Source organism: Clarias gariepinus, chromosome 4, assembly GCF_024256425.1.
Source record: "Clarias gariepinus isolate MV-2021 ecotype Netherlands chromosome 4, CGAR_prim_01v2, whole genome shotgun sequence".
In the NCBI taxonomy this organism is placed as follows: domain Eukaryota; kingdom Metazoa; phylum Chordata; class Actinopteri; order Siluriformes; family Clariidae; genus Clarias; species Clarias gariepinus.
This window is the reverse complement of record NC_071103.1, coordinates 713,318-736,775: the sequence shown is the minus strand read 5'-3', so window position 1 is coordinate 736,775 and position 23,458 is coordinate 713,318. Positions and strand designations below refer to the sequence as shown.

The following is a 23,458-nucleotide window of genomic DNA, read 5'->3' as shown; positions in this document are numbered from 1 at the left end:
GGGGCTCAGTGGATAAAGGATGTGATCACTCAGTTATTGCTGTGGAAGTTCAACATCTGAATGTTTATCATTCTGGTCTAAATGCTGTAAAACAAAACAGGACGGAATGACAGTGTTATTTACCATTAGTCATCACACACACACACACACACACACACACACACTGTAAATCGAAGTATTTGACAGGAGAGAATAAATTATAATCACTCATTTTTCCTAAGACCAAAAATGGATTAGCTTTTAGATTACATGAAGACTTTTTAAAATTTGGAAGGATCTATCTATCTATCCTCAAAATAATATAAACTAATTCCTTTATTACAAACATTAAATGTAAATCTGCATAAATAAATAAATGTGTGTGTGTGTGTGTGTGTGTGTGTGTGTGTGTGTGTGTGAACCTCAGTTTCTCCAGTCCAGCAGAGAGCAGCTTCACTTCTGCACCCTGCAGGTTATTGAACCTCAGGTCCAGTTCTCTCAGTCTGGAGGAGTTTAAGCTGAGAACTGAGAACAGAACTCTACAGCTCTTCTCTGTCAGATTACACAAACGCAGACTGGAAGGAAAAATAGGAAATAGGTGAATGTATTATATATTATATATCTTATTATACTATATATATAAATGTGTTCATTTATTTGATAACTGATCTGTGTGTGTGTGTGTGTGTGTGTGTGTGTGTGTGTGTGTACCCCAGTTTCTCCAGTGTACAGTGTGGATTCTCCAGTCCAGCACAGAGCAGCTTCACTCCTGAATCCTGCAGTTTATTCTCACTCAGGTCCAGTTCTCTCAGTCTGGAGGACCCTGAGCTGAGGACTGAGGAGAGAGCTCTACAGCTGCCGTCTGTCAGGTTACACCAACGGAGCCTGCGAGAGAAATCGTGGAACAAGTCAATATATCAATAATTTTATAGAATAACTATCTTCATGAATATATTATAGATAGACTAGATTGGACATATCCACCACTTTTCTGGCAGATGCCAAACCCAGAATGTAGGGGAACTAAGGCCATATTTAACGATGCGGATCTCACGAGGAGCAGAACCACGCAAAGGTGCTCTGCATTGTTCAGAAACAGACCTTTAGGCTGCTACCCCATGGAGTTCTGGACAGGCAGAGACATGGTCACCCAGATGCATGGTAGCCAGACAATGGCACCGTAAGCACAGTTAGTGCGAACCCTTAGATAGAGCACAGGCCCTGAGACCTGTGATCATTAGGTAGCACCAATAAACGTATCTGGTCCAAAGACAAAGCGCATGTTCAAGTGTATAAAGCACATAAATATGATACATTAATCATCAGTAAGGGCAAACCCCCCCAAAAGGATCAAAAGTTTTATTTTTATTTTACAAAGCCCCATCAGGTCGCGAGGAGATGGCGGAGCTCTGTTTATTTTGTGTTTTCAGTTTTCCTTTGTTTTCTTTTTAGCCTACTAATTAACAATCCCACGCTATCTTCCATTGTGAAGGTCTTCGTGTGCATGTCATAGGCACTCTCAGATTTATTCCTCAGAAGCCCTGCGTAAAGGCTCTTATAAATGTAAAGTATAATACCATGTACAGATCTGGCCATTACGAACACACGTTTCGAGAAAATCGATCCCGCGACTTGCTGCGGCTGCGCACAGCAAGCTGTGAAAATGCCATTCATTACCTGTAGGGGGCAGTCATGTTTCAGTCTGAAATATTGTGTGTCTACTGAAGCCGAAAATTTTATCTCTCTTAGGCGCCCATTGACAGCAAGCGACGGAGCTCATAAACGTGTTGAGCTCAAACTGTAAATACTGATATGTATTTATTTTTTTATTTTCTTCCCTCTTTCAGTGATGATACTTTTTTAACTGCGCTTTCTCCATTCAGTATTATTATTATTAGTAGTAGTAGTAGTGGTAGAATTAGTAGTGCTCCAAATTTATTATTATTGTTATTATACTTATTATTATTGTAACGCACCCAGGCGTGTGTGCAAAAAGATGAAGTACAACAAATAATGCAAAAATGTATGATATGTTAGCCTAAAGCATAATTGTTTTATTGTGTTTATGCGCTTTAAATACGCACTAAACAATAAACACTGCCTTGTGCAAAGTGAAAGTGAGTTGCGCGTGTGGCTTTTTGATCAAAAGGCTGATAAACGCGTGCGCAGATATGAGCAGATTTATTGATAAAACTACAGACATTAAATGAAAAACACAAAAATATATGCTACTCGCTAAATACAACACGACAGCACGCAGAATCCCCGGGCTTTCACTGCGCTTCCTCCATTCCTTAGTACTGTAGTGGTACACTAAAAAATGCTGCATTTCTGTAAACACATCGTTGGGTTGTTTATGCTGGGTCAAAATTCTGTGTTATTTCAGGTACTTTAATCACACTGTTGGGTTGCTTTTGCTATGAATACTAAAAGTGCTGCATGATTAAACTCAATGCAAAAATAATGGAAAAAGAAATGTCTCCGTTTTCGCCCTTTTGTTCTGGTGTTTATGCTGTAAACCCATGGGTGAACACGATGATTTAAGAATTTAATTAAACATATCTATATATGTATGTATAAATAAGTGGCATTTTAATTCAAATCCAACATTTTACATTTACATTTATGCATTTGGCAGATGCTCTTATCCAGAGCGACTTCCTTTTTTTTTTTTTTTTCTCATTACACATCTGAGCAGTTGAGGGTTAAGGGCCTTGCTTAAGGGCCCAACAGTGGCAACTTGGTGGTTGTGGGGTTTAAACTGTGTTAGAATGCTGTGTCGTTGTTTTCACGGAGACATGGCTCAGCGACAGAGTACCGGACGCTCCTATTCAGCTAGACGGGCTAGCCTCGGTTCGCACCGACAAAAATGCAGCTCTGTGCGGTAAGACTCGCGGTGGCGGCTTGTGTGTTTACATCAACACGAAATGGTGCAAGAACTCTGTGCTAGTTTCTAGTTATTGCTCATCGCTGGTGGAGTTTGTGATTGTTAGATGCAGACCTTTTTATTTACCTCGAGAATTCACCACTGTTTTCATTATCGGAGTGTACATTTCACCTAGCGCTAATGCTAAGGAAGCGCTATAGGAACTGTATACAAAGATCAGTGAACTGCAAAATACACACCCGGATGGACTGTTTATTCAAATATGCAAATCTCAAGTCAGTGCTTCCTAGATTCCATCAGTATGTGGACTTTGCAACGAGAGGGGAAAACACTCTGGATCTTGTTTACACAAACATCCCCGGCGCATATCGGGTGCTTATGTGCTTATGTGACCCATAATTATTTTTTCTCAGTATAAATAAATATTTTGGGTTTTAACCATCAAATTTGGGTTCCATCAAAAGAGCAAAGACAAACTTAGGAGGGGTGAAAAGTGAGAAACCACAATTTCTGACCACTAGATGGTGCTAATTGCTATGTTGGTAGGGGATTCTTTCGCCCTCCTGATGCACAAATGTGTTTGTGTTTAAGCCAGCTCAGACAAACCTAAGGAATGCGGGAGCACACACCTAGGGTACTTTAATCGTTAGTGCATCAACAGTGTCAGCATAAAGCCAAGTGAAATTAGGGCAAAAAATATAATCAGTGAAAAATACAGTGATATTAACTACTGTAGTAAAACACAGTGATCCCTGTCCTGCGATAACAGACGCTAATCCTCTGGAACTGTTTAGTTGTTTTAGTAAGTGTGAATGTTTGTTTGGATTTAAAGTCTCTGCAGCTGCATTTATTCACAGTTGTGATAAGTGATTAATGCCTCTTCAGATTCGTGATGGGGGAACATTATGTATGGTTAAATGACAAAATAAATACTTATGCGTGTGGACAGGTATTTGTTCCAGATATTATGCGCCATTAATCGCTTTTGTTATGACAATTTTTCTTTTATCAGCGAAAAAAAAACATCAGCAAAATTTTTTTTTAATGAATCTTCATAAATATAATGAAAACAAAACCAATTGAAAGTTACACTTTAAGCTTTACTTTGCAGCAAAATATTATCTACCAGTGTATTAAACAGAACTAGATAAAATACACTGTGATGTAAAATACATAGCCTGCATTTGTATTCCGTATCTACACCGATCAGTATACTGTATATAAATTACAGATGTTACTGTGTCTTAGATAATAAAATTAAAATTTAGACTTGTAGTAGACAGGGGTTAATTGTTAAACTAAGAAAGACAAGGGAAAACATTTATTAAAGTAGAATGAGAACATGTATGAACCTGAACTATAAAACATTTACAATACATAAAGGGAAGACATTCGATACAATAAATAATAATATACTGTAATAATCACATTTGTTTATTCTTTAAATGATAAACAAATGTACTGTATACTGTAAATGCCCCACCAACGTAACGTGTTATTCGATATACTAAATACATTCGCTTGCCTTGTGTCTGTACCATTCTGTATAAATGTATAACTACTTGAGGACGATATATGAATTCCAAAAGACGTGTATTTATACAATGCCATTACACAAAGGCCTAAAAAGCCGTTATTTCATACGAGGTCACAGGACAAGTTGGCCGAGATGTAATTTAACTTTCTACTAAAGAATACAACGTTTAGCTTACAAGAATAAAAGTGGTAAGAATTGTGAATTCGGGTCTTTTTAATTTAAAAGTCTGAATTTGGGTCCATTGCTGTATATTACCTTGTAAAACGCTGTGTAAAAGCACTCACTCTTAATTACTCATGCTTTGTCAAAAATTCCACATCAATGTGGAATAATTTTTTTTAACTAATTTTTATTTGTATTATGTATATTTTATGAAACAAACCGAACAAAGCGTGCGTAAACTGAGTCTGAGGGGATACATGTGGATTTAAAAATTTTATAAAATTAAATACAAATCCCTAAAAAAGTAAAAGTTTCCCAATGTGCAATCGGCATGAACTGGGTCAGGTTAAACACAAGAAATTAAACAAACTGAGCCGAAAAATTGCACAAAGTTCAAAGTCACAGGGAGCGTAAACTTCTCAGTGACAATGTGTTTGTAAGTATCTTATATACAGGTCTGTGATTAGGTGTGTCAGTGATAATTCCAATGATCATCTCGGATTACTTTATTGTAACCCGGTTCCCTGAAAAAGCGGGAACGAGATGCTGCATGAAAACGCTATGAGAAAAGGTCTCTGTTCACCGGTTGTTGAAGCATGTGTGCCAAACATGCCAAAAACCCAGCCCATACAACCTCAGTCAGGTGACGCCATCTGATCAGGTGCACCCGGTGGCCACAAACAGGCATGAACCAGAAACATCCTCAGGTCAATTTTGTCTGAAAGGACATCCAGTCATGCCTACAGTGCGACATTGGAGAGCAGCATCTCGTTCCCGCTTTTTAGGTAACAGGGTTACAGTAAAGTAACCCGAGACGCTCTCTTTCAAAAGCTACACTTGAGGCTGCATGATAATGCTATGGGAACGAGAATACCAACGCCGCCGCACTGAAAGTGTCTGGACCCCAGGGTTGTGTAGCATGTGCGCACAATCATCAAAGAGGTCTAGACCTGATTGTGGGATGCTGACTCGACGACCTGTGAGCCTGGAGTAGCATGGACATCCAAACTATAAAATTTGTGCGGGGAGGACCAACCTGCCGCATCACACACTTGTTGCAAGGGGACACCGTTGCCAAAGCCACTGATGATGCAAGCCCCCTAGTTGAATGAGCCCTAACTCCTAGAGATGAAGTGTGACCATGCACCTCATAGGCTAGGGCAATAGCATCCCTCACCCAATGTGACATAGTTTGTCATTTGACATAGCATCCCCTGGCTCTCAGCCACAAGGGTCTCATGTGCAAAGGGCCCAAGGGTATCACTATGGATACACCTGCCATGAAACCCAGGATTCTCTGAAAGTAATGAACAGTCACTTTCTAGCCTAGCTTGATGTTCATTAGGGTATTTAGAATGGATTTGATATGTGCAGGAGACAGTTGTGCCTGCATTATGATCGAATCCCATACGGCCCCCAAATGCAGTGTCCTCTGAGCGAGAGAGAGAACGCTTTTCTTGGCATTGAGTCTCAACCCTAAAGATTTAAGATAAGCTAGGACGACATGCCGATGTCAAAGCGCAAGCTCCTGAGACTAAGCCAAAATCAGCCAGTCGTGTATGTAATTAAAAATATGGATGCCCTGGAACCGTATAGGAACCAGAGCTGCATCCATGCTTTTTGTATATGTGCAAGGTGACAAGGCTAGGCCAAATGGAAGGACCCGATACTGGTAAGCTTCGCCCCTGAAAGCGAACCAGATCTGGTCTTTTAGAGGCGGACTGTGAGGCGCGGCGAGTCGTACCCCAGTCCTTACAAGAAGGTGCTCAACTCGCCACATTATCTTTTTGCGCTTCACGCCTCATAAGAGTCAGATCTGGTCGGGATTGGGTGGCCGACGGTCCCGATTCTTGAGCACGGCGGGAAAGAAACCTCACGAACGTTTCTTCATAGCGTTTCGCCTCCCGAAACCTTGTGACGATGATATTAACGTTGAAAATGGGCAGCAAATAGGCCGGAAGGTGAGATGGGGCATCAAGGAGGAATGTACGATCCTGATTCTTGATGCCAGTGAGGTTAAGCCACAGATGTCTCTCCGTGGCAACCATGGCAGCCATAGAATGGCCAAGGCACGGGCCGTCTGCTTGGTGGCACGGAGAGACAAATCCATGGCTCAGCGCAGCTTTGAAAAAGCCTCCTCGCCGATGGACCCACTGGTGCTCAAGTCTTTCAGCAGGTCAGCCTGGTATGTCTGCAAAACCGCCATGGTGTGCAGGGCTGCACTGGCCTGACCTCCTGACTGAAAAGCCTTCCGCACTAGCGAAGATGTTAGTCTACACGGCTTAGTGGGGAGTGTGGGCTTCTTCAGTGAAGCTCCTGCAAGCATCTCTGCAAGCATCTCTTCAATCTGGAGCATGATCAAATAGCCCCGTTTCTTTGCATCAACGATCATCGAATAAATTGACGTCGATGGCACAAAGATACAAGCCGAATAAGGATTACTCCATGAAGGAGTTACTTCATCAAGGAGGTCACCAAAGAAGGGGAGAGACACTCGCAAACACAGCGCAGTCCTTGAAGACAAAAGACCTAATGATGTTTCCGGGTCATGCCTGTTTGTGGCCTCCGGGTGCACCTGATTAGATGGCGTCACCTGGCCGAGGTTGTATGGGCCGGGTTTTTGGCGTGTTTGGCACACATGCTTCAACAACCGGTGAACAGAGACCTTTTCCCATAGCGTTTTCATGCAGTATTGAGTGTAGCTTTTGAAAGAGAACCGGTATTAAGTAGCTTTTTGTTGGTGTTATTTTGGGTCTTATATAAGCAGCTTTTTGTTAATAAGAAAATGAGAGACAAACAGGGAAACTTAAATATCGGTGTCTGTATCTTTTTTTTCTTTCTCCATTCCTGCCCTCCAACAAGAAAACCTATTCTGGCATTTTGCAGGTCAAAAAGTATAACAACAACTTGGTCCAGCTAGACCTGAAACTAACACTGCCCCATTGTGTGTGTGTGTGTGTGTGTGTGTGTGTGTGTGTGTGTGTGTGTGTGTGTGTGTGTGTGTGTGTGTGTGCATGTGTGTGTGTGTGTGTGTGTGTATACCTCAGTATTTCCAGTGTACAGTGTGGATTCTCTAGTCCATCAGAGAGCAGGTTTATTCCAAAATCCTGCAAGTTATAATTCTCACTTAGGTCCAGTTCTTTCAGTCTGGATGATGTTGATCTGAGAACTGTGGTCAGAGCTCTACAGCTTTCCTCTGTAAGATTACTCTTAGACAGACTAAAACAAAAATGATGAAATATTAGAACTGATCTCAAATACAGAAACACAGCGATAATACAGCTAAAGTCTACCTTTCAATAGAACTGTGTGTGATTGTTATTGCATTCGAAGACTTCTCTACTTACACCTACAGACACCTTTAATTTCCAGTTGTTTGGGGGTAGACCTGAGTTCAAGTGGTGGGTTTACGTATGTCAGAATTTTAATAAAATGTTACTGAAAACATGAAGCCACCTTCTATTAAAGTACCAGACGCTTAAAAAATACAATTGGAATAATTTTCAAAAGACATTAATTAAATTGTGCAAACAGTGCAGTTTAATGGCCAAACAGACCACGCAGTAATATGTTTATAAATAAAAATACTAACTCAGCTTTTCTGGAGGCTTTGACCACAGGCATCAGCGTCAGAAGACATTCATCTGATGTGTCAAATTTCCTCAAATGGAACTCCTCTAGCTCCTGTTCTGAGTTCAGTAACACAAACACCAGAGCTGACCACTGAGCTGTAGACAGTCTGGTTCCACTAAGACGCTGATCACCTCCCTTCTTCAGGTACTTTTGTACTTCCTGCACTAGAGACTGATCATTCAGTTCATTTAGACAGTGGAACAGATTGATGGATTTCTCTGGAGATGGATTCACCCTGATCTTCTCCTTGATGTACCTGACTGTTTCCTGTTTGCTGTGAGAGCTGCTTCCTGTCTGTTGCATGAAGCCTCGTAAGAGAGTCTGATTGGACTCCAGTGAGAGACCCAGGAGGAAGCGGAGGAACAGGTCCAGGTGTCCATTCTCACTCTGTAATGCCTTGTCCACTGCACTCTTGAGGAAATCAGACACTGACTTGCTAAAAAGTTCAGACAGATCAGAAGTTTGTTTATCTGTTACATTTCTGCTAATGAAGGAAAGAAATGCATATAAAGCAGCCAGAAACTCCTGAACACTCAAATGTACAAAGCTGAAGACCTTTCCCAGGTGAAGCCCAAACTCCTCTCTGAAGATTTGGGTACACACTCCTGAGTAAACTGCAGCTTCTCTGACATCAATGCCACACTCTCTCAGGTCTTCCTCATAAAAGATCAGGTTTCCTTTTTCCAGCTGTTGGAAAGCCAGTTTCCCCAGTGTCAGGATACTCTCTCTGGTCTGCTGAGGATCAGGGTCACATTTCTGCTGGTACTTTTGGTCCTTGTGTTTGATCTGAAAGATCAGGAAGTGTGTGAACATTTGAGTCAGAGTCCTGGGGATCTGTCCACTCTCTTCTTCTCCCAACATTCTCTCTAGAACAGTGGCTGAGATCCAGCAGAAGACTGGGATGTGGCACATGATGTGGAGGCTTCTTGAAGACTTCACATGTGAGATGATTTTATTGGCCAGATTCTGGTCACTGATCCTCTTCTTGAAGTATTCGTATTTCTGAGGGTCACTGAACCCTCGTACCTCTGTTACCTGGTCTACACACTTAGACGGGATCTGATTGGCTGCTCCTGGTCGAGAGGTGATCCAGAGGAGAGCAGAGGGAAGCAGGTTCCCCTTGATGAGGTTTGTCAGCAGCACATCCACTGAGGCTGACTCTGTCACATCACACAATCTCTCATTGTTCTGGAAATGTAAAGGAAGTCGACACTCATCCAGACCATCAAAGATGAACTGGACTTTGTAGGCGTCACAGTCTATTAATTCTAATTTTCCCATTTCTGGAAAAAAGTTATGCAGAAGACTCATCAGACTGAGATGTTTTTTCCTGATTAGATTCAGCTCTCTAAAGGGAAGTGGAAACATGAAGGTGACGTCCTGATTTGCTTTTCCTTCAGCCCAGTCCAGAACAAATTTCTGCACAGAGACGGTTTTTCCAATTCCAGCAACTCCTTTAGTCAGCACACGTCTGATGGACTTGTCTTTAAAGAGATCATTACATTTAATGGCTGTCTCCAGTGTTACTGGTCTCCTGGACGCTGTCTCAATCTGTCTCACCTCATGTTCATTATTGACATCTCCACTCCAGCCCTCTGTGATGTAGAGCTCTGTGTAGATATCATTTATAAGAACTGAGCTTCCATGCTGTGAGATTCCTTCATTAATCCTTTTAACCTTTTCTCTCAGGCTGGATTTCAGTTTTGGATGATACACAGAGACTGTGTACAAGTCTAATGAACAAAGTATTAATGTTAACACAGGTTTAATGCAGAATCATTAAGCACAATGTAAATTACATATTGGTTTACTTTTCTGATTAGTGTATAAAAAGTAAAATCAAAACATTTTCATCAGATTTACATTTAGGAGACACTCTTGTCCAAGGCGCCCTCCTTTTTTTTTTATCTCATTATACATGAGCAGTTGAGGGTTAAGGGACATGCCCAAAAGCCCAACAGTGGCAACTTGGTGGTTGTGGGGTTTAAACCTGGGGTCTTTCGAACCGTAGTCCAATGCTTTAACCACTGAGCTACCCCTGACCCCATTTTCAAATTTACCCCAGATTTCAAAGTATTAACACACATCACTCATTCAGCTTGTTGAATTAGGTTTGTTTTAGTATGGGCCAAACTTGTGGTCCTACAAGTGTCATGATCCATAGCTCTTACTGTTCTTAAGTTTGTGAGCGAGATCTGTGTGGTCCATGTTCTTCAGGACGTGCAGTGTGATGTTCAGAGCTCCCTCTCTGACGCTGTGCAGATCCTCATCCTCCACCTCCCTCTCAGTGCATGCTGGGTAATCTGGACTTAGGAGCTTCTTAAACATCTTCAGCTCTCTTTTAATCAGAATAATGACTTTGTGTTCCAACTCCTGGTTAGAAACATAGGAAAAGATTGAAATTTTAATATCTTACATGATGAGAAAGACTTTTATTTTATGAAATAAAAAAAGGATAATACCACAGTTACAATGGCAATTTTTTCTCTGATTACAGATAATGCTGCTGCACCTGGATACAACTGTATACACACACACACACACACACACACGCATGCATACCTTGAATATGGAATCCAAGGAATTTCCTCTTTTGTTTGATATCTTATTTTGTGGTCTGTGAATAAATAAAACACATCATGTAACATGTATATGTGTTCATGTATATATTTATAACTGCACAACACAGAGTGATAAACACAGAGGCAGATATTTAACATTTTGCTTTCAGCACAGTACACTTATTTTAAGATTGCATAACTGATACAAAAGCATTTAGTAACAAAACGTTTATTAAATTTAAGTGAAAAATAAAATAAATTCTCTTTCGGTCTGAGAGCTGCAGCACTGCACACTTTAGTGTTTTACTGCTTCATCATAATGTGACAAGTGAGTCAAGCAAGTCAACTGAGACAAGTGAGTCTAAGAATCTCTGTAGTCCACCCAGGGACCATGGGTTTATACAACTGTTGTAGGACCTCCAGTCACCATTGACATACTACAGAAAATTTCGTAATTAGCAAGCGTTTGAGTGGCTCTTATAAATATTATTACATCTACATTATGGGGACGCGCACACACCCAGACCCAGGAGGTGCAAGGCAACAAAGCTACGCACTAAGCCACCATCGTGTTCACTAAAGTACTTTGAAACAATGTTTAGGATAAAATGTTCTCAGTTCTGCTTAATGATCAGAAGGATAAGGGATTTATCAACCAATTTCTGTTGAAACTGAAACTTATGTTAATGATTGTATTTTAAATTTATATTATCTTAGAACAAATTATACAGTACATATACCTAAATCAAGTACAAATAAAAGGAAAGTGCTAGCATTGCAATCAACTAGCCACAAAATCTATTTAAAGTCTAAAACATTTATCACTTAAAATACTTAAAAGACCCGTAAAAACTTTGTACAAACAAAACATAGATTTTAAAGAGTCAGGATGATGTGTTTTTCCTGTTTGGTTAGGTGTATCCCGGGAGCCAGAGCACCGGACATAGCAGGTAATCTTAGGGCTCTAGAACAGCAAAAGATCTCTAAGATAGTGGTACATGCTGGAGCTAATGATATACGCCCTCGTCAGTCAGAGGTTAGTAATGGTAACTTTACAGAAGTGTTTAAATTAGCGAAGGCGATGTCCAATAAAGTAGTATGTTCTGTGTCTGTTCTCCAAGCTAAGCAATAATGTAGAAAGACTCAAAAACTGTTTTAATAATTTAAGTAACATAAAGACCACAAACTCACCTCTGATCTGAAGGTAGGACTGTTAAATATTAGATCTCTCGCATCTAAAGCCGTTATTGTTAATGAAATTATGACGGAACGAAAGTTTAATATATTATGTTTAACAGAAACCTAGATTAAAATGGACGAGCTACATACACTAGCCTCGGCTAACTGGTAGAGGAGGAGGCTTTGCGGTTATTTACGATAATTATTCATGATAATCTGACTATTGTACAAAAACAAGAACACAAATTTAATGCATTTGAAGTTCCCTATAGTAACAAAAAGTGTAGTCGCTCCCGCTAATTATAATTTACAGACCTCCAGGGCCGTATTCTGAATTTCTTGGTAAATTTGAAGATTTCCTAGTCATTTCCATAGACAAAGCATTAATTGCTCCTGATGACCCCCTGAGAACATCATTTATTCAATTCAATTCAATTTTATTTATATAGCGCTTTTAACAATGGTCATTGTCCCAAAGCAGCTTCACAAAAAAAAAAATTAAGATTTTTTTTTTTTTTTTAAAAAGAAAAGAAAAGAAAATATTTGGAAGTGTGTATGTGTGAGAAAAATGTGTCTAGATAATAATGAAATGAATGAATGATGAATGAAATGTCTCTGATGAGCAAGCCAAGGGTGACGGCGACAGTGGCAAGGAAAAACTCCCTGAGATGGCAATAGGAAGAAACCTTGAGAGGAACCAGACTCAACAGGGAACCCATCCTCATCTGGGTGATAACAGATAGAAATAACATCAAGTGTGTTGTGCAGGTGAAAGTTCAATATATCAGAAGTTGTGTAGATTCAGTTCAGCAGTAGGTGCAGAGGGCAGATGGGGTCAGATCACTGGAAGCACAGGAGCAGGATGTGTAGCTCCAGCCATCATAAAGCAGAATCTAGCTGGAGCAGGTCCTTCTCAAGATGCCTTAGACACCTCGCAGGGTTGGCCTTTGTCTACTGAAGCTGGCACAATCTCCAGATGTCTCAGGATGGGTAGTAAAATACAGAAAAGATGGAGAGAATTAGCGTAGTTGCCATTCAGGATAGGTGTACTGGAGTATGAGGTTATGGGATGAGTTACGCGTATGCCAGATTAAAGAGATGCGTCTTGAGCCTACTTTTGAATTGGGAAACCGTGTCTGCTCCCCGAACAGTGTCTGGAAGGCTATTCCAAAGCTTTGGAGCCAAATATGAAAATGCCCTGCCCCCTTTTGTAGATTTTAAAATTCTGGGAATTACCAGAAGTCCGGAGTTTTGTGATCTTAAGGGACGTGGTGGATTATAGCGTATCAAAAGACTGGTTAGGTATGAGGGAGCTAAACCATTTAAAGCCTTGTATGTAAGTAGTACTATTTTGTAATTAATTCTAAATTGAACAGGTAGCCAGTGCAGGGATGATAATATAGGTGTTATATGATCATATTTTCTGGATCTAGTGAGAACCCTGGCGGCTGCATTTTGGACTAACTGTAGCTTGTTTATTGAGGATGCAGGACAACCACCTAGTAATGCATTACAATAGTCCAGTCTGGAAGTCATGAATGCATGAACTAGTTTTTCTGCATCAGATACGGATAAGATACTCCTAAGTTTGGCAATATTTCTAAGATGGCAAAAGGCTGTTTTTGTGATATTGGAAATATGATTTTCAAAGGACAAGTTACTGTCTAATATTACGCCCAGGTCTTTTACTGTTGAGCTGGTAGTAACAGTACATCCTTCTAAACGCAGGCTAAATTGTGAAAGCTGTTGTGTGCTGGTTTTTGGGCCGATGAGCAATATCTCTGTCTTATCTATTTTAGTAAAAGAAAGTTATTGGTCATCCAATCTTTTATGTCCTGGACACACTCTGTTAATCTAGACAACTTGGGTATTTCATCTGGTTTTGTTGAGATGTATAATTGGGTATCATCAGCATAACAATGGAAACTAATCCCATGCCTTCTAATGATGTTTCCCAGGGGAAGCATGTAAATTGAGAACAGGAGAGGTCCTAAAACTGACCCTTGTGGGACCCCATATTTCACTGGCATTACATCAGACGGTACTCCATTTAGATCTACAAAATGGTATCGATCAGACAGGTATGATCTAAACCATTTTAATGCCTGCCCCTGAATACCTATATGATTTTGTAGGCGGTCTATGAGAATATTATGATCTATGGTGTCGAATGCAGCACTTAGATCAAGTAAGACTAGTATTGAGATGCAGCCTTGGTCTGAAGCTAAAAACAAGTCGTTTGCAATCTTAACTAGTGCAGTTTCTGTACTATGATGGGGCCTGAAACCTGACTGAAATTCTTCTAGGATGTTGTTTTCCTGCAAGAATGTGCATATTTGAGCTGATACTACTTTTTCTAATATTTTTGATATGAACGGAAGGTTTGAAATCGGTCTATAATTTGTTATTTCATTCGCGTCCAAATTAGATTTTTTAAGAAGCGGCTTAATAACTGCCAGCTTCAAAGGTTTAGGGACGTGACCTAGATATAATGAAGAATTAATAATGTTTAGAAGTGGCTCTCCAACTGTAAGCATCACTTCTTTTAAAAATCTGGTTGGTATTGGGTCTAACAGGCACGTTGTTGATTTAGCTGAGGTGATAAGTTTATACAGCTCTTCCTGTCCTATACCTGTAAAGCACTGAAAATCTAAATGTGAAGCTCTAGGCTGAACTAGATCATTTATGTCCATACTGGATTCGCTAGGAGTAAATCAGTGTGTATTAGGACCCACTCATCAAGCAGGTCACACTTTAGATTTAATAATATTCTTTGGATTACATATAGAAAATATAACCACAATTCCATTGTCTGAAGTTATCTCTGATCACTATCTTGTCTCAATTAAAGTGTGTCATAGTAATAATGTACGCACAGTGCCGTGCTACCATATTAAATGCATATTTATATTAACTACCATACAGAGCTTTATCAATAATCTCCCAAAGTTATCAACTTTGATTGGATCGCCATCTGATCCCACAGAACTCGATCAGGCAACTGAATATTTAGAGTCGACATTTCGTTATACCTTAGTTAATGTAGCTCCAGTTAAAAAAAAATTATTAGAGATAAGAAACTCGCTCCCTGGTATAAAGATTACACACACACTTTAAAACAGACCGCTCGGAAATTAGAACGTAAATAGCGTCAAACTAAATTGTTAGTATTTCAAATAGCATGGAAGGAGAGCATCCTGAACTATAGAAAAGCTCTTAGTGTAGCTAGATCAACGTATCTCTCCACTCTTATAGAAAATAACAAAAATAATCCTATATTTTTATTTAATACTGTAGCCAAATTAACCAGAAATAAGACCACTGCAGAATTCTCCACAACAACATCATGCAATAGTGAGGACTTCATGAACTTTTTTGATAATAAAATTGTAAATATTAGGCATAAAATTAAAGCTTTAAAACCTGGTAATGTAATTAATGCAGATGTTAATCTAGCCATGTCAAATCGGAACCTAAAATACTTTACTCCCCTTGAAAAGAATGAACTAATTTCACTCATCTCTTCTGCAAATTCATCAACCTGTGTTTTAGATCCTGTACCCGACACATTTTGTTAAACAGATAGTACTAGCAATAACACAAGCCAACAGAATAACAGAATAATTAATTCTTCACTCAGCATTGGGTATGTTCTAAAATCTTTTAAATCAGCACTTATTAAATTGATTATTAAGAAACCTGACCTCGACCCCTGTCCAATTATAGGCCGATATCAAAACTCCCCTTTATCTCTAGTAGCGGAGCAGCTATGCTCATATCTACATAGAAATAGCATACATGAACTGTATCAGTCAGAATTTAGGCCTCATCACAGCACAGAGACAGCACTCATTAAAGTAGTAAATTACCTCCTATTGGCCTCTGATCAGGGTTGCATCACTATGCTTCTGTTACTCAACCTTAGTAAAGCTTTTTACACCATTGATCATAGTATTCTTCTTCACAGATTAGAAAATGTAGTAGGAATAAAGGGAACAGCCCTCTTGTGGCTCAGATCCTATTTGTCCAATTGTTATCAGTATGTAGATCTAAATGGTGATAGAGTTTGATGTTCCACAGGGTTCGGTTTTAGGGCCACTGCTTTTCTCCTGTTACATGCTTCCTTTGGGCAAAATAATTCGTAAGCATGGTGTTAGTTTTCATAGTTCAACAAACAGTTATATGTCTCAGCGAAACCAGATAAGAAAAAACAGCTAGCTAAAGTTGAGCAATGGGTAAAGGATATAACAGATTGGATGCTAATTAACTCCCTTTTGCTTAATCCTGAGAAGACAGAAGTTCTAGTCATAGGACCGCATTCAGCTAGAAGCAACGTTTTGGATCACACTGTAACTTTAGACGGCCTTTCTGTTCCATCAAGTGCAACAGTGAAAGACCTCGTTGTGATTATAGATTTTAGTCTTTCATTTCCTAAGTTACCCAGAGTGGTTCAACTTATTAAGTTTGTCACGAACTCGCTCTCACCATGTTCAAAGTTCACTTTCATCCCTTGACATTTCCTTTCCCAGGCTGTCATGCTCCTCACCACGTGGTCATGTCTCCTTACATGCCCCCAGACCGCCCCGTCTGCACACTTGTTTCTCATCCGCCCCGCTGATTTCTCCTGGTTTATAATCTTGTTGCCAGATTATTGTGCTTTTTAAATTTTAAGTAGTTTTAAAAGCGTCATTACAAACTGTTTTTATTTTAAATAAAAAAAATTCTCTCTTTTATGTAAAGCACTTTGGATTACCATTGTCTATGAAATGTGCTATACAAATAAACTTGCCTTTCTTCGCACGTTTAATATTCTTACGTTTTGTTTCATGGTTTCCACGTTGTCGACCTCGCTTTGTTTACTCATTTTCCCGTTCCTCATTTTATGATTTGGATTTGTTGCTTCGCTCTGATGTAACAGCTTTTGAACTCTTCCTCGACTATGGCTCTGCTCCACGTTTTGGCTTGATGTTTTCGCTGACAGATCACATGGCTTTTGAACTCTCGCTCTCGTTCCTCAACTATGGCTCTGCTTCACGTTTTTGCACTAAACACTCGCTAATGGATCTCACGGCTTTGAAATCACGCTTTCACTCTGTCGACCAGGCCGCCCTCAGAGATTCCTGCTGAGTGCAACTCTAACAGATCTCACGGCTTCAGGATTTCACAGCTTCTCAACGCCTCGCCACCACACCTGCAACTGGATCTGGATCTATTTTTCTGCCTCTTTGTCGCCCCCTTCTGACAAAGTTCTTAGCTTTGTTCTTGTAGCCCTTTCATACAGCAATTAACCAATTTTCCCTTTAAAATTTTTCACCTCCTTTTTGACTGATTATTTTCACTGGAAGATCGTCACAATGCTGTGGACTTTGTGTAACTCCTGAATAAATCATACTTTGAGTTGAGCAGTGTGACACTTTATATCTTTATCAGTTTGGCTGACATTTTGTTTCATTTAGTGTCTTGATTTGCCAGATTTTGTTGTTGTCTGTTATATTGTCTAAATTGTAAATTTATTACACAATAATAATTGCATATTGTATTTTGCACATTAAAGTTTATTCCATTTATGTATTTATTTTTACGCATGGGCTAGATTTGCAAATTAGTGATAGTGAACTGTAATATTTTTAATATTGCTAACCTGCAGGTTTTAAGGCTGTGGTGGACAGAGGTCAGTATGGACACTGACTGATCAATATATTACATGATAAAAATATATTATAGAGTGTATTGTTGAATATAAAATTACATGCACTAAGATATATATTTTAATATATTTTATAATATTTATCAATACATGAAAAGCAGAAATTCCTTTCACTGTAAATGTCCTTGAAATTTATTTTTCTATATATTTTAATATATTAATACAATATATTATTCTGTATATTGTGAATATATTTTTGAATATATTTGAATTTTAAATATATCTTTATTTTTGGTTAGATATTAGTTAGCTGAAGCCTTGCTTATTATGCCTACCCCTTGTACATCAACAAATGATGAGCGACACTTTACAGTAAATTACACAAAATATTATCTCAACAAATATTGTCACTTGCGCACATAACAAACAAAACATGTCAAAATTAATTATTCTTTCACTTGAGAAAAGAAAATAATCATATCTATTTTATGTCATATATTCACTAAACACATTTTTTTAAATCTATGAAGTAAATTACATAATTTTAATTCCTTATCACATTTATTCCATAAATTAACCCCTTTAACGGAAATGCATTTATTCTTTAAATTTGTTCTGGCCCTTATATTGTATTACATTTGCATTATGCTGTTTACAAATATTCTAATGTTCTGCTGATGGTCTGTGGTTGTAAGTGACTTTATACCACTTAAGGCAAAAAATGGTGTTTGTGTTTATTCAGCAGTTAGTTCCACTCCACTAAACCGAGAAGAGAGTGATTTCATAAAAACTTTTATATTTGGCCATAATAATGTCAAATGTTATTTCAGATTTATTTCTTGTATACAAAAAGTTTTATAAAAGCAGTATTATACTGAGTTATCATACTGAGTTATTCTGTGCACTAAATGTAAGCACAGCTACAATTACCTGTGATTATTTGTGATTACCTACAGCCTCATGCCTACAGTACAATCAAAGGCATGCTGATATTTAGTGTAACATCACTCTTGCTAGTGCAATAATGCTTAAAGATTTTTTTGTAAACTGTTTGGTGCAATCAAAACAAAACTATCTATGTACATGAAAAACAAGTGTTACTCTGTTTTTTGTTGCTAATATAATAATTAAAACAGCTTGTTATACTGACCTCACATTAGTAGGAATGTCACTTTGTTTGAAGTTTGTTATGATTTCTGCCGATCGCTCACTCTTCATGGACACACAGCTGGGGTCTGGTGAGTCTGATCTCTTATCCTCCATTATTCTACAACACACATATTATTCAGAAATAAAAGCAGTTGTATCTGCTAAAATACTCTTGACTGAAATCAGAGTGAGTGTAAATAATCAAATATATCAGAGGCCTTGATTGAATAATTACTGCAGTCATTAATTTGTTTTAGCTGCAAAAAATGTTTTAACCCTAACTGAGTCAGAGCTTCTTATTTCTTAAAACAGTATCTAGGGGCAGTGTTATGATATTGCATATATTGCAGAGTGGAGTTGCAGTTTCTCAGGTCTAGGATCAGCAGCGTTATGGGGCAATAAAATGAAGTCAGGTGACGACCTGAATGTTTTGAATCACCGGGTTATCACATCTATGGAGGTTTCCCAGGACTCCATATTGCAGAGTGGTTCTGGAAGCATGAGGAAACATTTTCACACATAAAATGGACACCACAGCATGATGACTGACTGCTGGCGACTGTAGGATCACTGTGGGTTGCTATTTAGCTTTGATGCTCTTAACACAGCAAGGAACATAAGCCAGTCACAATCAGGGCTAAAGGCAGTGTTGGATCCAAATGCAGATGGAGAGGAGGTGAAGGAGACACCTGTAGTATATTAGATGGTGAGTAAGGATTGAGCCTGAGCATGTTAGAGATGATGCCGTGATGTGAGCACTTGGGTGCAGAATTGTGAGCCGGTATGCACTGAATGTGGCCGTGAGCAAGCTCGTAGATGTTATTCAGTTCAAGAGTCGAGTCTAAATAGTCAGACAGAGAGATAAATCCAGAAAGCTGAATTGTGTTTGTTACTTTTTATACTTATCAGGTCCTACTAATCCCAAATATGTGTAGGAAAAATTCAAAACGCATGCAAAATTGCTCTGGTCTCAAGAGGATAAGGAAGTGTGCGTCGAAGCTGAGGAGTGCAAACAGAAGAATGCTCGTAGTCGATAACAAATCCAAAAGTCGAGTGCCGATAATTCTGAGAGCGCGTTAGATTCAAGAGTCAAAACAAAGCAAGGTGCATGAAACAGAGCAGGTGATCATGAAACAAGAGCAAACACGATAATCTATGACACCATAATGAAGGTTACACAAGAATCTGGCAGAGATTCTCTAAAACAAAATCTTTATACAATAATAAAATATACAAAGAAAATACAAAAGTGCTGTAGAAAACACAATGGATGGTAAGACAAGTAAAGTAAATACTATTTATTGACAAATATAAAAGTGAACAATTCAAAAGTGATATTTAATGTATTATTATTGCACTTAATAAACCTTCTTCACTGATTATAATCTCTATAAGTCTCTTAAGGTCAAATTAGATGGTCATTTCTTTTGTTTTTCCAGTTTACTTTATCTAGATGTCAATCATCAAAAATCATTATTTAAACATTTGTGTAAAACAAAAACAAAAAAATTGACAGCTGTTTAATACTATTTCTGATTTAAGTTAAAACTTTATATTTAGATACTCACGCTGTTTTCAATCCTGAAAAGTTTTATTTTCTCTTTCAAATCGAAATTATAATGCATTTTTTTTCACCTACGGTGTTTTCCACTTAGACCTGCTCGACTGGTTTATCAAGGAAGAACACAAATGCACAAAAACGTACATGCACAAAAAGTCTGATCATGTTCTAACTCTGATTTTAACTGTGTGTAAAACTGTTTTATGCATCAAACTAAATTGTTAGTATTTTTAACAGAGCAATGTCCTGTGCATTGCCAGATTATTAAGGTAAAAAGTAATTGCCCCCTAAACCTAATAATTGGTCATGCCACCCTTGTCAGAAACAACTGCAATAAGGTGTTTGTGATAACTGGCAATGAGTCTTTCACATCGCTTTGAAGGCATTATGGCCCAATTTTCTTTGCAGAATTGTTTTTGATTCCACCACACTGGAAGAGTTTTTAAGCATGAACAGCCTGTTTTGGAATCTCAATTGGGTTTAAGTCAGGACTAACTGTAACTTAACCTGTTTAGCTGCATAACCCAAGTGCGCTTGAGCTTGAGGTCACAAACTGTTGGGCGGACATTCTCCTTCTGGATTTTCTGGTAGACCACAGAATTTATTGCTCCATCAATTATCGCAGGTGTTGAAGCTGTAAAGCCCTAGACCATCATACTACAACCACTATGTTTGCCTGTTTTGTCTCATAAGTCAGGATATTTGCTTAAAAATCTTGAGGAAAATTAAAAGATTTTTGGCAAATTGTGTTCTTTTTTGTCAGCAGTGTCTTTCACCTTGGAACTCAACTCCCATGGATGCCATTTTGTCTCTTTCTTACTGTTGAATCATGAACACTGACCTTAACTGCAGGTCTTTAGATGTTATTCTGGGTTCTTTTATGAGCTCCTGGATGAGTCGAGTTACCACTGTTCCAAGGTTACCAAGTTTTCTCTATTTGTGAATAATGGCTCTCACCATTGTTTGCTGGAGTCTCAAATCATTAGAAATGGATCCGAAATGGATTTGTAACCCTTTTCAGACTGATACATGTCAATTACTTCATTTTGTGTTATTTTTAGATCTCTGCATGATGTGATTTTTTATCGTGCTTGACTTTGTTGGACAGGTTCTATTCAAGTGACTTCTTCATTTAACAGATATGGCAGTAATCAGGGAAGTGAAATTTAGTTTAACTTTTCCAACCATGTGACTAATCACAGTTCATTCATTGTTACAGGGAGATTCCCTTTCTCAAAGAAATCATTTACCATTGACATAAAAAAGTGGTTTGATTTGAGGCCAAAATGCTTTATAAAATTCAGAAGGGAATCCCTCTAACCCAGGGCTTTTACCTGACGCCAAGGATCTGATAGCTTCTTATACTTCTAATGAAGTAAGCAATGCATCCAAATATGCCCTCCCCTCCTCCCCCCCTCCCCCAGTGATGGTAAATTTATGGAGTCCAAAAATTTTTGTATATTTGAATCAGAGGGATTCTCAAAATTTGAAAGCTCGTTATAAAATTCAGCAAAATTTTGATTGATCAATTTTGTATCATATGTCAACTGACCATTAGAGTTACGAATTGCTTTAATTGTATGTTCCACTTGTTCCTTCTTCAACTGATGAGCTAATAATCTACTATGTTTATTCCCAAATTTAAAATACTTCTGCTTTATAAAAGATAGCAATTTCTTAGTTTGTTCAGTCTGTATAATATTTTGGTTTCTAATATCATGTAATTTTTTAAGATTATCTTCTGAAGGACGCTGTTTATGAAGATGTTCAAGTTTGGAGAGTTCTGACCTTAGCCCCACCATGCGCTGCTTTGTTGCCCTTTTTCTGGCAGAAGTATAGGATATTAGGTTCCCTTTGATAACTGCCTTTGCAGCATCCCACATAACAGCTGGTGAAACATCAGAGGCAGCATTGTCAGTTATATAATATTTGAACCATTCTTTAATATTATTACATGCATCTATATTAATAAGTAATGATGAATTAAACCTCCAGTGTTTATGTTGAGGTGAGCCTTGACCTATGGAGAGATTAAGATAAACTGGTGCATGATCTGATACAAGTATTGATCCAATAGTACATGCATTTACCAAGGAAATATATTCTTGAGGCAGAAGAAACATATCTATGCGGGAATATGTATTATGTCTTGTTGAGTAAAATGTATAGTCTCTGGTCCCAGGATTTAATTCTCTTAATATATTAACTAAGCCTACTTCACTGGAGGCTAATTTAAAGGCTTTAGAAGAGTTATGGTTACACATTGAGAATATAGACCTATCCAAATTTGCATCCAAGCAACAATTAAAGTCCCCTGCTAAAAGCCCTAAAGAAGTACAGTATTGATTGAATAAAGTAACAATATTGCTCATAAATTTGGGGGTATCTGTATTGGGGGCATAGATGTTCATCAAAGTAATTTCTTGATCATATAAATTACCTTTAATTAATATAAATCTTCCCTCTGTGTCGCTCTGTTGTTCTCTAAATAAAAAAGGAAATTCTTTTATGTATAAGTATAGCTGTTCCTCTTTTTTGAACAGCTATCTCTTAAGTTTTTGATGTTCTATTTCGGACAGGTGGGTTTCCTGCAAGAAGGCAATATTAACTTTTTCTTTTTTAAGGAAAGTGAGCACTCGTTTGCACTTAATAGGATGGCCCAACCCACTGACATTCCATGTTATCACTTTACAGATATTTTCCATTTTACAGTAGTGCATACATTACCCTAACCATCAATCTGTATACACGCAAATGAAAGATTAAATACAATGTGCTGAACCTGTTCAAACTGTTAGAACTGCAAACTAGTTCCCCACACCTATCCACCCCCCCATCCATTTTGGCACGAGCCCTGCCCCCAAACGACAGGGCAGGCCCATAACCGAACTAACTCTGGACATATAATAACCAGTGTGATAGCGCTCAATTTCACAGCACACAAGTTTACAGAAAATGAAAAAAAAAAGAAAAGAAAAATTGTCATCTCAAAGACTAACAATGGTAGGACATTAAAAGAACATAATACTTATTAAACAAATGTATTTTCTTACAAATCAAAATTATAATTTACATATTATTCCGAACAGACTTTGTCAGTCTTAACAAGACATTTATACCCCAACTAACTTATTCATTTTAATCCGATCCATATAACGTTACG

At 38.3% G+C, this 23,458-nt stretch overlaps 1 protein-coding gene across 1 annotated transcript; it reads right to left on the bottom strand.

Annotated features, from left to right (window-relative positions):
* LOC128520169 (NLR family CARD domain-containing protein 3-like) lies at positions 1-20,341 on the bottom strand. The gene is made up of 9 exons (XM_053494268.1): positions 20,303-20,341; positions 18,736-18,852; positions 10,761-10,815; positions 10,370-10,571; positions 8,158-9,931; positions 7,608-7,784; positions 691-864; positions 402-554; positions 1-84 (listed from the first exon to the last, which is right to left on the bottom strand). The coding sequence occupies exons 2-9, from the start codon at positions 18,846-18,848 to the stop codon at positions 78-80; spliced, it is 2,655 nt and encodes an 884-aa protein (XP_053350243.1). The 5' UTR covers positions 18,849-18,852; positions 20,303-20,341; the 3' UTR covers positions 1-77.
* Between the last annotated feature and the right edge of the window lie 3,117 nt (positions 20,342-23,458).